This window comes from Monodelphis domestica, chromosome 1 (assembly GCF_027887165.1).
Source record: "Monodelphis domestica isolate mMonDom1 chromosome 1, mMonDom1.pri, whole genome shotgun sequence".
NCBI lineage: Eukaryota > Metazoa > Chordata > Mammalia > Didelphimorphia > Didelphidae > Monodelphis > Monodelphis domestica.
The window spans coordinates 103,542,049-103,557,741 of record NC_077227.1 but is presented as its reverse complement, the minus strand read 5'-3'; the positions used below and the strand labels follow the sequence as shown (position 1 = coordinate 103,557,741).

At 35.9% G+C, this 15,693-nt stretch overlaps 2 protein-coding genes across 6 annotated transcripts in view; one reads left to right on the top strand and one right to left on the bottom strand.

The window, feature by feature from the left end:
• GPAM (glycerol-3-phosphate acyltransferase, mitochondrial) overlaps positions 1–15,693 on the bottom strand; it is a 74,141-nt gene that overhangs the window by 33,267 nt on the left and 25,181 nt on the right. Inside the window, exons 1-5 of one of the 5 annotated variants that reach the window (XM_007479010.3) lie at positions 9,312–9,758; positions 7,213–7,266; positions 5,866–5,996; positions 5,430–5,552; positions 2,899–2,972 (exon numbers count right to left, since the gene is read on the bottom strand). In XM_007479010.3, the coding sequence (XP_007479072.1) occupies positions 2,899–2,972; positions 5,430–5,552; positions 5,866–5,967 (299 nt within the window). In that variant the 5' untranslated portion in view covers positions 5,968–5,996; positions 7,213–7,266; positions 9,312–9,758. Of the gene's footprint in view, positions 1–2,898; positions 2,973–5,429; positions 5,553–5,865; positions 5,997–7,212; positions 7,267–8,752; positions 9,080–9,311; positions 9,759–15,693 lie in introns of those variants that run through there. The other 4 variants (XM_007479012.3, XM_001368418.4, XM_056803965.1 and 1 more) reach the window with 4 other exon arrangements.
• TECTB (tectorin beta) overlaps positions 9,154–15,693 on the top strand; it is a 138,169-nt gene continuing 131,629 nt past the window's right edge. The window contains exon 1 of the mRNA XM_056803967.1: positions 9,154–9,313. The gene's annotated coding sequence lies outside the window, so the exon portion shown is untranslated. The remainder of the gene's footprint in view (positions 9,314–15,693) is intronic.

Here is a 15,693-nt window from a genome sequence, read left to right as displayed (position 1 = left end):
GCTCAAGAGGCAGAGACCTGCTTTGGGTACAAGCACAAGACACTCAAAGGGTGGAAGTCTGTTTGGGGCAAAAGCCAAAGATGGTCACACAGGAGGTGGGCCCCTCTTGTTTCTCTAAAGTTCTTACTCCTACAATTGTCAGTAAAAGGCACCAAGAGTATAAAGGTCTTTAAAAGGTCAACAATAATAATAGCCTTAAGTGACCACCCAAAGTGGTCTTTTATAATCACTTGCTTAATCAGTAGGTACATTACTAATTTAGCATCTTTTTCTATTTTTGTATCACTGTCACTATGTCCTAAGAGTTCTCTCTATAAAAAAGGCCATCTCCTAAGACTCAGGGTCTCTAGTTCTGATGGGACCAGGGTCTGGCTTTATTGTGAGGTGGGCCTCCTCTTAATAAACCTATTATTTAGCTTGGAGTTCTGTATTGGTGTGATAAATTTTCACCACAGTACACCATTGCAGATTCATGTTTTTAAATGCATAAAATAAAACATATAGAATTACAATGGAAATCAATTATGTTGAAATACAGCTATTTATATTTTTTTAAGGCTCATGGACTCCATGTTAAAAACTGGTTCATGCATTATTTCCCTTTTTCTTTACCACAAGGCAACTTCAAAAATGCAATAAAATTTAAAATTTTTCACTTTCAAGGAACTTATTGAGCCCATTATATACAATGCATTTCATTAGGAAAAAAAACCTTCAGATTAAATTACCTTTGTTATTTCAATACTTTATTTAGAAAAAAAAAGTAGGTATCTACTTTTAAGTAAATCTGGTTGAGTACAAGATTATTTGAAAATTTTTAGCTATGTTATGGGCAATGGAGTCTAGAAACTTGTCTCTTTGTTTCCAAACCATAAATAGCACATTTTGTTAATCTTCATAACAACTAAAACTGATAATATGCTAACTTTTTCTCATTATTAATAAATGAATACTGAAAGACTTGGTAAAACACAAAAAATCCCAATTCTATGAAAATAAAATCTGACTTGTATAAGCACTACTTTCTCCATCATTCTTCCTACTTTTTTCTCTTCCTTTCAAAAGCCTTTTGACACCATCCCAAGCCTCTGAAAAATAGGCATTATAAAAATATAAAAGTCTTCTTTCAGAATATATTTCTCTATTCCTAGTAGAATATCATTACAAGGTACAAAGTCTAGGCATGCTATGATATACCCAAGGCAATTAAATTCAAAAGGGTGAAAGGACAATCTGCCCAGTTACTGGATACACTTAATGGAAAAATAAAGTTATTATAGTTTATTTTAGGCTTTGTCTAGACATTACATAGAAAAACTTGTTGTCTGGCCAAGTGTTAAGCAATATACTTGGGCAACTGATGCAGCTTAATAATTTCTTCGACATTGCTTTAATAATTCTGTTTCTTAAAGCATCTCTATCTGGGGATGAGAAGTTCCACAGTACGATAAAATAAAATGCCTAGATAACACTATATGTATGCAACACTTCTATAAATAAGATTCCTTTTTTTTTAAACTCTTATCTTTCATTTTAGAATCAATACGTGTATCGGTTCCAAGGCAGAAGAGTCATATGGGCTAGGCAATGGGGGTTAAGTGACTTGCCCAGGGTGACACAGTTGGGAAGTGTCGGAGGCCAAATCTGAACCTAGGACCTCTCATCTCTAGGCCTGGCTCTCAATCCACCCTCCGACCTAGCTGCCCCCATGAGATTCCTTTTCTTGAGAACTCAATCTTAGTTTCATCTACTAAAAAAAAAAAATCAACCAATGATTTTTTTTTTAAGGAAGAAGAGGCCTGAAAAGGAAAATAAAATTTCCTAATACAATAACAATTTAACTTTATACCTTTAAAGTGGTAGTTAACCTTTTCATATGCCAGGTAAGTAAGCATTTTTTTTTCCTTGGTATGAAAAGTCATTATAGAAAGTGACTCAATCATATGACCTCATACCAGCTTTTTAGAGGCTGCTAGAATAGAATTCTAGGCCTAGAGTCAAGAAGACGGGAGTTGAAAACCAACTTTAAACACTAGCTGTGTGACCCTAGCAAATCATTTTAACTTTATCTGACTTAGTTCCCTCAATCAAAAAATAGATGATAAAAGTAAGAGCACCTACCTCACAATGTTTTTGTAAGGATCAAATGAGATACTATTTACAAAATACAAAAATACAAAATACAAAAACATAGGAAACACTTTAAAAAATGCTTGTTTCTTCCCTTCCTTTTGAACAACTATTTACTCTCATTCCAAGTTATAATTAATATAAAAGTAAAGAGTAGCTACGTGGGTCTATTTTATTTGTTGATGTCTTTCCCCCAAGCCCTATCTTCTTACTAACTCATTCTCACTGATTTTTTTTGCATTAAACAATTAGTTCCTTTTTTCTTACTCCAATATTCTGAATCATTTCCTTAAGTCCATAAACCCATTCTCATTTGCCTTGAATTTGGAAGTAATCATTCTAAGAATCACCTTACTCAAGTGAAACATTATCACTTTGGTAGAAAGAGCATATTTTGTATTCCACTAAAAATTAAACAAATTTAAATAACCAATATATTTAAGGAAAAAAATTTATCCTACAGAACATCAAAACAATATGTCAAACCTCCCTGGAAGAAAAACTAACAAAATTTAGAAAGAAAATTAAAATATGCAAATTAAGCATAAAATGTTAATATCTGTCACAACTTGATAAATTTAATATTAAATAATAATTATAGCAGTGATAACAATTGACCCCTTAGGTAACTGGTTTCTTCTCTCCTACAAAAAGCCCTCTTATTCCAGGAAGTAATACCTAACTAATGTCTGCAAATTCATCATTTTGATAGCTCTAATGAGTCTGAAACGATCACAAATTACGGATTTTTTTAAAGTGACACTTTACCTTGTATGAGTTTCATTGATATAGATAACATTCCGAAGTCCTAAGGAAGGGATACTTGGGTTGAAAAATTTGTCCTGTGAAAGAAAAATTGAGACAATCCACCCCATAAAAAAATTTAGAAAGTTTATATAATCTCAACATTTTACTGTGACAATAAAAATATTAGTTATAAGAGTCAAAAGACCATTATTTCTACTAAAAGGTAGTTTTTCTTTAAAAAAAAAAGAATTTATTCTCATTTTACAAAGAAACTGAGACTGAGCAAAGTTAAAGAGACCTGCCTAAATCCTTATGGTAAGTGAATTCTATCTCAAAGATCTCTTTCCACTAAACTATACTGCCTCTCTTTCATTAGCCTAAATTGACCTTTGACTACTTTGTGCAAGTTATCTCCATATAAAGAGAAAGGGAATCATACTTTAAGGGAAGACAAAGAAAGGAAAGAGAACCTAAAGAGAGTCTAGGTTACAGGCACAAGGCCATCACAGGATATTTAAGATGGACTAGATATCAGGGGTTCATATTTATAAGTTCTATGTTCAAATAGGAGAGAGAAAGGCAAAAGTCCTCTTTACATTATGGATATATTTTTAAATCATCCAGTGCCTTTTCTTCTCAGAAGGTAAAGCCCAAACCTGTATCACTAGAGAAACTAGCCAAAATTCTTTTATACTACTGCAACCCTTCAGATACTTTACATTCCAGCCAAATTGGGCTCTTTAAAATTTCTCAATCCCACCCTGTCCTATCTTAACCCTTTGCCATTGCTTATATATGATGCCTAATGCCTGGAATGAATTTTCCATCCATCTCTACCTGTTGAAATCCTTCCTTCCTTTCTTTAGGTGTCAAATCTTCTTTGATCCTCACAGCTAAAATTGATCTCTTTATCAACAATGATCTCTTAATACTCTCAGTGGACCTCTCCTTTCCATTATATATATCTTATCTCTTCTGTTATTTTTTGAGGGCAGAAACTCTTCTCATTTCATGTTATTTTATTACCAATGCCTTGCACATAGTCAACTTTCAATATTTGTTGAATTGAAATGGAATGCCCCAAATCAAATTACTTTTCCTCTTGCTGATCTAATAACCCTAGTCAGGGAGAAAAGAAAAAGGAAAAGGAAAAAGAAAGTTGAACATAATGTTACCATTTCCCAAGACTGACAAAGAAGCAGGGCATAAAAGAGTTAATGTAAGAATAGTTTTCAGCAAACAAAATCTGGTTATATTTAATAATACTCTCTAATCCTAGGTTCAGATCTGGCCTCCTCAGACACTTCCCAGCTGTGTTACCCTGGGCAAGTCATTTAACCCCCATTGCCTAGCCCTTACAGCATTTCTGCTTTAAGAACCAATACACAGTACTGATTCTAAGACAAAAGGTAATGGTTTAATAAAATAAAATAATCCTATATACAAAAAGAAAAGGTTACTACCTAAAGCAGCTTATCAGGGTATCTCCAAAAGAAATTCTGGCTCTTGTCCTACTCCAATAGGCAAAGACTGGCCCCTATCTGCAAAAACTTCTTGTTATCTTCCCTGAATCTTAACTAACTTGAATGTTTAAGACACCCTTGGATTTCAAAGAAACACAGTGGCATAGTTCTGGAACATTCTTGAGGAGTCCTAAGCTTTTTTCAGGCGCAGCTTGAGTGGTGCACACAATTTTATTCCATGGTTGCAAATCCCTTCCTTTCTGTCACATCTGTGACATCTTTGGTTGCCAAATGGACATTAGGTAAAAAACTCACACTCAGCATAGTAATCTATTCACACAAACACATTACCAGCAGTAAGGCATGAATAGCAACATTTTCCTTTCAAGAAATATCCAAGGACAAAGGAGCTTAACATTTGAACTTAACTTAAGTTTCTTAAGAAGCTTTTTCCACAGACTTGGAACAATATCACATTAATTTCAGAATTATTTATTCTTTCACATTCCTGAATTTCCCCCCAACTAATCCTATCCCTGGAATCCACAAGTTGTTATATAACTCTTGTCTCTTAGAAAGAATTTGAAAGGATTTCACTTGATAACATATTTTTTTTTTAGTTTTCACCCTGACATCCAAATATCTGTCTAAAATATAAGATTTTCTAATACTATGCCCACCCAATCCCCATTCAACTGCAAAAAATCAACAGATACTCCCTAGGAATGGAGGTCTTATAGGAAGCCAAGCAAAGTAACTACTAGAAACACTGTTTGCCCCTTACAGCCATCTCTGTTCTGTTTTACTCCTACAACTTCATTTGTTACAAATGTTTAATACTGTTCAATGTCAAAATGTTCTGTTTAACCCCCTGGACTCTTTCTTCCAAAGACACTCTGTAAAGTTACATAACAGTACCATAAAAGATGTGGGCAGAGAAAATGTCATTTAATATATTTGGCATCAAAAGTATTCATCACAAATACTAAAAAAAGTAAGCCAAAAATATCAAGACCCTGAAATATCAAATTTACTTCAACTATAAAAAACAAAACATCTATTTCAATTTTTTATCACTGAAAGGCTTACCCAGCTCTGGGGAGTACAGACATAGCAACACCGTCCCACAAATGGCCTCTTCCTGTTCATTAAGGTTTCCTTCCACTTTAAAGTTGCTGATCGGAAGACAGTAGGTCTGAAACCACAATCTCCCTAGTAAAAATTAAGAAAAAAAGTATCTGAATAGCAGAAAAATAGTTATCCCTTTAATTCTAAGGTTTAGTAATCAAATTTAAGACTAGGCAACCTATAAATTAATTTATTGTAGCATAATTACATATTTTAATTTATTAAACTACAGTTATACTGTTTAGACATACAATCTGTATGATAATTTTGTTCTTCTGCCATAACCCATTTTCATTTCAATTTTTGTAAGATCATTGTTTGCTAATTTATCAATTGAAATTATTCTTATTTTTCATTGGGAGCAAAGGGAGTAATGGATAACATAGTTCAAACTTACCCATTCTTCACCTGAGTGTTTGCATCTACTAACACTGTACTCTGAAGAATTTGACAGGTAAGAAACATCTATCGTACCAAGGGACAGTGCAGACTCATCCATGTCACCAACTTAAAATCCCAAATCATGTGCTATAAAATAAAAAATGTATGAGTGAAATATTTCTAATATTTAAGTACAATACTAAATTGTGAACCATTTCTTTGTCACAATGCCAAATGAACTGTTGCAAGGTTTCAAAAGGGTAGGTGACTAGGACAAAATGATAGCTTTGAGAAAAACAAGCTGGTACTATAGAAAGAGTTCTAGATTTAGAAGTAGAGGAACTTGGTTTTGTCTCTGTCTTCCACTACCTATGACCTTGGGCAAGTTATAAGATCTCTGGGCTACATCTGTAAAAAAGAGGAATGGGTAGTTGGATTAGTGGTCAAGGTCATTTCTGCCTCTAAATCTATGATATTATGGGTATATGGAATCTCAAGTATATTACTGGGTAAAAAATGCTCTACTGTAACCAAAAATACTATCCTATGAATAAGAAATACATTAAAAAATGAATAAATTTACAATCTGGGATACTCTAAACTTCCCTAAATTTAGTTGCTTATATCAATGAGGATACCCTTTCATAAAAAGGGTAAAAAGTATTTCATTTTACTACTTACATGAATGAGTTTTCCCTAAAAAGAAAAAGCTAACAGATTATGGATACTTAATTGCATAAAGCAAATTTTACATTATTACTTTAAAGATCTATAACTTCACTAATGTACATTACAACCCCTTTACAATTTCAAAGGCTATTTTTATGAGTTATTATGGCAAAAAAAAGTCTAAAGAGCCTGATAAAGAAACTAAAGAGAACCTGAAAGTTACCCTCTCAACTTAGTTAACTATAACCTCTGTTTTAGCTGTTATTCATTCTGTGCAGTCATGTCTGATTCTACATGGCCCTATGGCCTTTACTTAGCAAAGATTCTTAGTGTGGTTTGATATTTCCTTTTCCAGTATGCTCCCCATTTTACAGATGAGGAACTGAGGCAAATGGGGGTTATGTGATTTGCCCAGGGTCACACAGTAGTAGTAGGTGTCTGATTCTGGATTTGAACTCAGACCTTCCCACTTACTCCAAGGCTCAGTGCTCTATCCACTGTACCATCTAGTTGCCTTGATATAGCTGTTACATAGTAGCCAAAACACTGACTGGGCTAATATGTCTTTCAAAATCTATCTACATCAGACAAAATAAAAACAATGTAAATGGAAGAAAACCACCACCACCATGAAACTGAAGGCTATGATTATGACAAACCTAACCCGGAAGAAGAAATAAGAAAATGTACCTACCTCCTTTCTTTGCAGAACTTTTTTCTCCTTCCTATTCTTTGTTAAGATGGCTGTCTGGGGAAGAGAACAGATAATAATTTGGAAATAAAGATAATAACCAATATTGGTCTAATTTCTCTAGCCAAAAACAGAGTATTTTAAAAACTGATCAAGTTTAATTTCACAGATTTCATAAAGAAAGAAGGAACCTCCAAGGCCATCTAATCTAACCTATAAATGACCTCTACAATATTCCCAATAAGTGGTCACACAGACTTTACTGCAGATCTAAAATGAGAAGTTCACAAGTTACCCAGGCAGGCCATTACAGTTTTGGACACTTTTTGATTAATATGGAGGGTTGTTTTTTTCCTTTTATTAGCAGAAATGTGCCTTTCTTAAACATTTACCTAATGTCTCTAATTTTCCAAACAAAAGCAATTCAATTGCTTTTACATGACAAGTCTTTAAATACTTGAACACAATTTTACTGTTTAAGTCTTCTATTCTCCAGGATAAGAATTTCCAGTTCTTTCTATCAGTTCATGATCTTTTACAACATCCTCCGCATCTGTTAAATCCTTAAGATGCAGTGCCCCAAACAGAACACTTCCTTTCTTCCTTTCTTCACTTCCTTTCTTTCTTTCTAATAAACAATTATATTCAGAAAGCCCTACCATTATAAGATTCTTACATGACTGACTGCAAGACAAGAAATACACACAATATTAAAAAACTTCCTAATTTGCTCTGTGCTAATATTTTTAAATCAATCATTTTAACATAGCTCAATTTAATATTTTTTTAAATCCTGCATCACAATGTCCACATCAATCAATGTCACTTAGTTAAGGCTTACACAAAGGTATTTATCTAAAATAGTCTGGGCAGTCATCACCTGACAATAATCCAATACTACTTATGTTCTTAAGTATTTACAGTAACTATAACAATCTTAATAGGAAAGGTGATAAGAGTAAAAATAAACATCAGGCTGTAAAGTTCCTCTATAAATTAAAAGTTCAGCATTTGGGTATCAATGGTTTTAGGATATACTCATATAACAATAGCAAAGTAGGATACCAGGGGAAATTACATTTGTTCTACTGAATCTTGCAGAATTAAGCTTTAAGGGTTATGGAGAAGAGGGTTAGGGAGAAGGGCAGGATTTGAAATGGAAAGATTTTCTCCCAAAAGGAATGCAATGTCTCCCTCCTCCTCCCAATAACATTCATATAAGCTCATGTAAGAAAGATCCCAGTTGGACTTCTGGTTTGTTGCTGCCTGCCTGAAAGTATTTACTGGTGGGAGGGAAAACCCCTGCAACACCTGCTCTAAACATGAGGAGTTGGCACGGTTCCTTCTGTTTTCACAAACCTTAAACACCCATTTCAACACTAGCTTCTAGGGAAGAGGGCATTCAGAGAGTCCTCTTTCTTTCCACTATCATCCTATACACTTTTTTTTTTCTGAAAATACTGCATCGCTATTGGGAAATGAGAACATGAGCTTGGAAAAGTTTCACTGCAATTCCTATAGTGGGGATATTTTTTTAACTAACCCCTTTGGATCTCTTTCACTCAAAAAGAAGATATATAATGCTTCTCCCCAATAAAAAATAATGGAGATTGTCTCTCATGGGCCTTGAGGAATTCAGACCGCAGTTTTCTCTTCTGAAGAGGACCTCTCAAAACTGGATGGAACAAGAAGATGAAGATTGGGTGCCCTTTCCAAAAGAGAACAAAAGCTAGGGGCAGGAACCACCGAAACTGGGGTTCCCTGGGAACGAAGGATGTCAAGAGATTCCACACAAAGCCCTCCCTCCTGGCGCAATGGCAAAGCCCTCTACCCATGTGCCCCTAGGGGTGACCTGTGTCAAAAGCATAGACCCTCCCCCAGTACCCCACGAGTAACACAAAGGCACAGCGCCCTCTCACTAAGTGTCCGGGGGATGACACGGGTCAAAGGCACAGCCCCATCACTACCACCAAGGGCCCCTGCGGATGACAGAGGCCAAAGGTACACGTGCCCCTAGGGGTGACTCTGAGCTCGGGGAGGGAAGGATGCCAGAGCCCAGGGCAAAAACCAAGAAGTCGCAGAAGACTGACTGCAGCACTCACGGGTAGGTTGGCCAGGACCCCGTTCGAGGGGAACTGTGGGGGGGAGGGAGAAACAAGAGACAAAGGATCCCGGTCCCCAATCCAGTGCTCGGCAGCCAACGTGCAACCAGCCCGGACCTCGCCGCGCTCCTCCGCCTCCGCCTCCTGCCCGCGCAGAGACACGCACCAGCCGCGCCTTGTCTCGCCTCCCTTCGCTTTGCTGCCAGGCTCAGGCCACGGCTCTGGCTCCAGCTGTGGCTGCAGCTGCTCTCTATCTCTCTCTCTCTCTCTCTCTCTGTCTCTCTCTTTCTCTCTCTCTTTCTCCCTCCCTCTCTCTCTGTCCCCGTCCCTCTCTCTCTCTCTAGCCTTGGCCGCAGCCGCAGCCGCAGCCGCAGTCGCGGGGGCACCAAATGCCGCGTCGCACGCAGATGACGTCACGAGGTCGAGAGAGCCGAGAATGAGCAACTAGAGCGCGCTGGGGGCGGAGCTAAAGGGAGAACGGTACAGGCTGTAGTGGGAGTGACCGCTCTGGCGCGCCCCTATTGGGGAGCAAGTGCGTCCAAGCCCCGCCCCCTACATGTGCGCATTCGCGCTTCTGGTAGTTTGTCCCATTAAAAAGGGCTGTACTTTTTTTCTGTCTGTTGAAGTTCCCCGGGTACTTAGGCAATAGGCTCTTAATACCTGCTGAATGGCCGAAGGAACCAGTGAGTGAATGCGTGTAATATAGAGTGAAGCGAGCGACTTCTCTGAGGCTTTCCTTTGATGAATTTGCTATTTATTGTAATGAAAAGGGATCCCCTGGCCCGGGCTCAAGGAAACTACTATTGACTTCCTATGTGACCTAGGGCAAGGCATTTCAACTTTCTGGGCCTTGGTTTCCTTTTCTGTAAGGAAATCTGAAACCCGACCTTACAGTTGTCCGTTGTAAAATAACGCATATAAAATATTTTTCAAGTCTTAAAAATGACAAAGTTATAGGAACTTATATTAAAAATTATATGAAGAATTGCTATTCTGCCACATGGCTCTGCCACCTTTCACAGACTAGACACTTACTATACCCCAGTTAATGGAAGTTGTCCTTGATCCTTCGTTTTTTGAAGAGGACCAATGATTTGACAGGGTGCAGTCTTGACTTGATCCTGAATTGGATTTAAGTGAGGCAGTTACACAAAGTCACCAACCTCACTCTCTCTTCCAGAGTTGTCAAAGTTTAGTAGCAAGACAAACGTTGGGAAGCCTGGGGATGGCTCACAATGCAGTGGATGACCTTGGCTTCTTCAATGTTTAACCAAGTTCTAAGCACTCCAAAAAGCCTACTTCAGTTACATCATGATAGTTGGAAGCAGTGGAAGGCCAGGGGAGGTTTTCACATGGTTGGGGTAGAAATCCTCCCAACCTAGCAATGGATTTGAGGCCTGTTGATTACCCTCAACTGCTGTAAGTGCCATGGATACCAAAGGTGAATGAGCAGCCCTGAAAAGCACTCAACATGCCCCCACCTGAGAGGTACTAGTCAGCTCAGAACACAGCTAAGTGGCACAGTAGATAGAGCACTGGGCTTGGAATCAAAAAGACTTCAAATCCAGTTCAAATCCAGCTTCAGATTCTTAATAGATTTATGGCTCTGGATAAGTCACTTACCCCTGTTTGCCTCAGTTTCTCATCTGTAAAATGAGGTAGAGAAGAAAGTGACTAATCATGCCTATATCTTTGCCAGGAAGACCCCAAATGGAGTCACAAAGAGTTGGACATGACTAAGCAACAACAAATTCTCATTTTCTCCAAATATATCAAGATGTACTCATCTTTATAAGGAAATGAAATCTGGTAGAGAGACACAGTGGAATGCTCTAAGAAAAAAATTCCCAGGGCAAGACGAATTTACAAGTGAATTCTACCAAACTTTTAAAGAACAATTTATTCCAATACTATGTAAACTATTTTAAAAGGTAGCTGAGGAACTATCAAATTCCTTTCATGACACAAATATAGTACTCTGATACCTAAACTAGGAAGAGAAAAAAAAACAGAGAAAGAAAAAGATAGATCAATCTCCCTTATGAATATTAATGTAAATTTTTAAAAATAAAATACAATCAAGATTATAGTAATATATCACAAAGATCTCACACTATGACCAGCATTTTATACCGTGTATAGTTCAACATTAAGAAAACCATCAGCATAACTGACCGTATCAATAACAAAATCAACAAAAATCATTTGGTTATCTCAATAGATGCAGAAAAAGCTACCACACCCATTTCTTTTAAATATGCTAGAAAACATTAGAATAAATGAAACATTCTCTTAAAATGAAAAATGGCACTTAAAACCATCAGCAAACATTATGCACAATGGGGATGAGCTCAGAGGTCAAGAAATGATATCCAATAAGAACCCTAGCATTCATTATTGTACTGGAAATGCTAGCTATCACAATAACGAAATTAAAGGAATTAGAATAGACAATGAGGAAATTAAGCTATCAATCATTTGCAGCAAAGTTGCAGAATATAAAAAACCCATATAACTAATCAGCTTTTCTCTATACTATAATAAAGTCCAACAGCAAGAGATAGAAAGAGAAATCTCATTTAAAATAACTGTAGACAATATAAAGTACCAACAAGACAAACTCAGGAACTATATGATCACAACTACAAAACACTTTCCACACAAATAAAATAACATCTAAACAATTAGAAAACATTAATTGCTCATGAATAGGTCAAACCAATATCATAAAAATGATGATTCTACCTAAATTAATTTATTTGTTCAATGCCATACCAATAAAACTCCCCAGAATTATTTCATGGAGCTAGAAAAAATATTAATATTTAACTGAGAGAACAAAAGGCCAAGAATATAAAGGGAATTAACAAAAACAAATATGAAGCAAGGTGGCTTAGCTATATGGGACCTCAAATTGTATTATAAATCAACAGCCACCAAAACAATCTGGTACTGGCTAAGAAATAGAGGAAGGGATCAATAGAATAATTAGGCACTCAATACACAGTAGTAAATGACCATAGTAAACTCATGTTTGACAAACCCAAAGATCTTTTAGAAGAAGCTTTTGGAAGAAGAATTCACTACTCAACAAAAACTGCCAAGAAAACTGGAAAACAATGGCAGAAACTAAACACAGATCAGCACTTTACAGCATATTCCAAAATAAAGTCAAAATGGATGCATAATTTAGAAGAGTATAGAAGATTCACCTGTCAATAGATAAGAGAAGAATTTATGTCCAAACAAAAAATAGAGAACATTATGAGATATAAGATAGAAAACTTTTATTACATTAAATTTAAAAGGTTTTGCCCAAACAAATCCAATGCAACAAGATTAGAAGGGGAAACAATGGGAATGGGGGGGTGAAGATTTTTATATCAAGTATCTCTGACAAAGATCTCATTTCTCAAATATAAGTAAAAATGAGTTAAATTTATAAGACTAAAAAGCGTTTTAAATTGACAAATGGTCAAAGGTATAGGCAATTCTCAGATGAAGTGATTAAAACTGTCTTTAGTCATATAAAAAACTGCTACAAATCACTATTAATTAGAGAAATGCAAATAAAAACAATTCTGAGGTACCACTTCACACCTATAAGACTGGCTAATATGACAAAAAAAATGATAGTGATAAATGTTGGAGGGGATATGGAAAACTTAGGACACTAATACACTGTTGGTGGAATTGTGAACTGCTACAATCACTGTGGAGAGCAATTTAGAACTGTGTTCAAAGGATCATCAAACTAGGCATATCCTTTGACCCAGAAATACCACTTCTAGATTTGTATCCCCAAGATACAAGAGATGGGGGGATAAGAACTATTTATGCAAAAATACTTATAGAAGATTTTTTTTGTGGTGGCAAAAAACTAGAAATTGAATGGATGTCCATCAATTGGGGAATGGCTAGACAAGTTGTAGTATATCATTGTGATGGAATACTATTGTGATATTATGATAAACTGTGATATTATAATAAACAAGATGATTCCCCAAGAAACTCGAAAAGACTTATATGAAATATTGCTAAGTAAAATAAGCAGAACCAGGATAACCCTTTACTCAGTAACAGCAGTAAAGTATGATGATCAACTGTGAATGACTTAAGTATTATCAATGATGCAAAGATCCAGGACAACTTCAAGAGACCCAAGAGGGAAAAGGATACCCACTGCTATAGAAGGAACTGATTTAAAATCTGAATGCAGACTGAAGCATACCATTCTTCACTTCATATCCTCCATGAATTTTTCTCTAGCATAAGACATATGTGTCTTCTTTCACAACATGATGAACATGTAAATATGTATTATGTGAAAGCACCTGTACAACCTGTATCATACTACCTGCCATCTTGGGTAAGGGAGAGAGTTGAAAGGAAGGGAGAAAACATGGATTACATAAAGTCAGAAAAAGATTATTAAAAGTTATACCAATAGGTAATGTGGAAAAATAAAATGAAAAAAAAAAGACTTTTAAAAAAGAAAGACAGTGGATTCTGAATAGAAGACAGGTCAAATACTGGCCATATTATTAACTACTATTGTGATCTCTGACAAGATATAGCCTCTCTGGACCTCAGTTCCCTCATCTGTCCAATAAGAGATTCATGACAGATAGAAAGGGGAAGGAAACAAGCATTTAATTGCCTACTCTGCATTAAACCCTTTACAAATAGCTCATTTGATTCTCATTGCAATCCTGTAAGGAAGGTGTTAATAATACCCCCATGTTACAGCTGAGGAAATTGAAGCAGACAGACAAAGGTTAAATGACTTGCCTAGGGACATATAAAACAAGGAAGTATCAGAGGCAGGATTTGAATTCAAGTTTTACTGACTCCAAGTTCAGCCCTCTATTCACTTAGATAGCTTCCACTTAGGACATTCTGTAATTTGTGATCTATACTCTTTCTTAACACTTTAATGACTCCAGTTTCAAAGTTGGATGTGGTATATGCCATTTCTCCTTTGTAAGTAAGCTCCTTGAGATCAGGGACTTCTTTTAGTTGGATCTCTAGCACATAGTAATAAATATTTTATGATTAGCAGGTAATAGATTATAAACTATGTTTTATTTTTCCCCACTCTGCCCTGTACAGAACAAAATTCTGCATATAGATAGTGTTTAGTAAACTCTTTTGATAATTAACTGGAATTAGGAGAAAAATAGTTTTTCAACTTTTATTTTCCATTCATCATCAAGATAGCATGTAAGCTCCCTAAAGACAGTACTTTTTTGCATCTTGTACAAATTGAATGCTTAATAAACTTGTCCTGATCAAAGAAGGTTTACATATTCAAGTGTGCCTCCCCTTTTAAAACAGCCTAATTGCATTAGAGAAAAATTAATCATCAGACTGTAATCATTAACTTACTTGAAAGTTTGTTCCCACATCATTTACCTCTAGATCATTATCTAATCCACTTGGTTGTGAGATATTAAAGGTCAGGATTGTCTTTTGTCTCTTTTTGTACCCCTAGTGCTTATATGGTACCTGGCACAAAGTAGACTATTATAAATATCTGATTCACTGATTGATCAAAAGGCTACAATGAGAGGAAGATAAGGGATACTACAGCATTTGAAGGCATAAAGATAATTTAGTAATTAGATTTTGATAAAATAAAAATTCAGTAATTGTAGAAAATACTATTAAATTTACCTAAAGCTCTTTTGTAACATTCTCTTGCACTGAGAAGACAAGTGATGGGTGTAACCTATTGTTGCTTAATACTCAAAATATTATCTATCAGACAGAACTGTTGACAAAACAGACCACAGCAACTTATAATTATTTTTCTTTTACCTGACTCCACCTACTTTGTCTTTTATTTTCAAGTTGATTTAGGATGATGTTAGTGCCCTGACCTTAATATCTGGGAGTTAAGACCATACCTCTAAGAGAGCTGGCTCAGGAAACTAAAATAGCAAGCAAAAACTATTCATTATGTACATCAGCTGCTATGGGTATATAATAAAAACTTAGACCTTGCATTCACAGTGCCTACAACCTAGCAGAAGAAAACTGTCACATATACAAATATGCAATACTATACAAGGAAAGTACAGAAATCATATGATAACTACAGTGTAAAATAAAACGAAAAGGGTGAAACACATATATAATGCTGTGTGAATATTACTTTTAGGGCTAAGGCTAAGATCTCTGATTTCAGGAGTACAAAGAAAAGTAACAGAGGTCCTGCAAATTGCTTATAAATTGAATACTCAGAATGCTGAGTATTATGCAGCTTCCTTATAACTTGAACACCCTAGAATACTGAGAAGTTTCCCAGACTCACTCAGTATGTGTTAGAGGAAGAACTTGAATCTAACCCTTTCCAGATTCCAGATCAACTCTCTGCCCA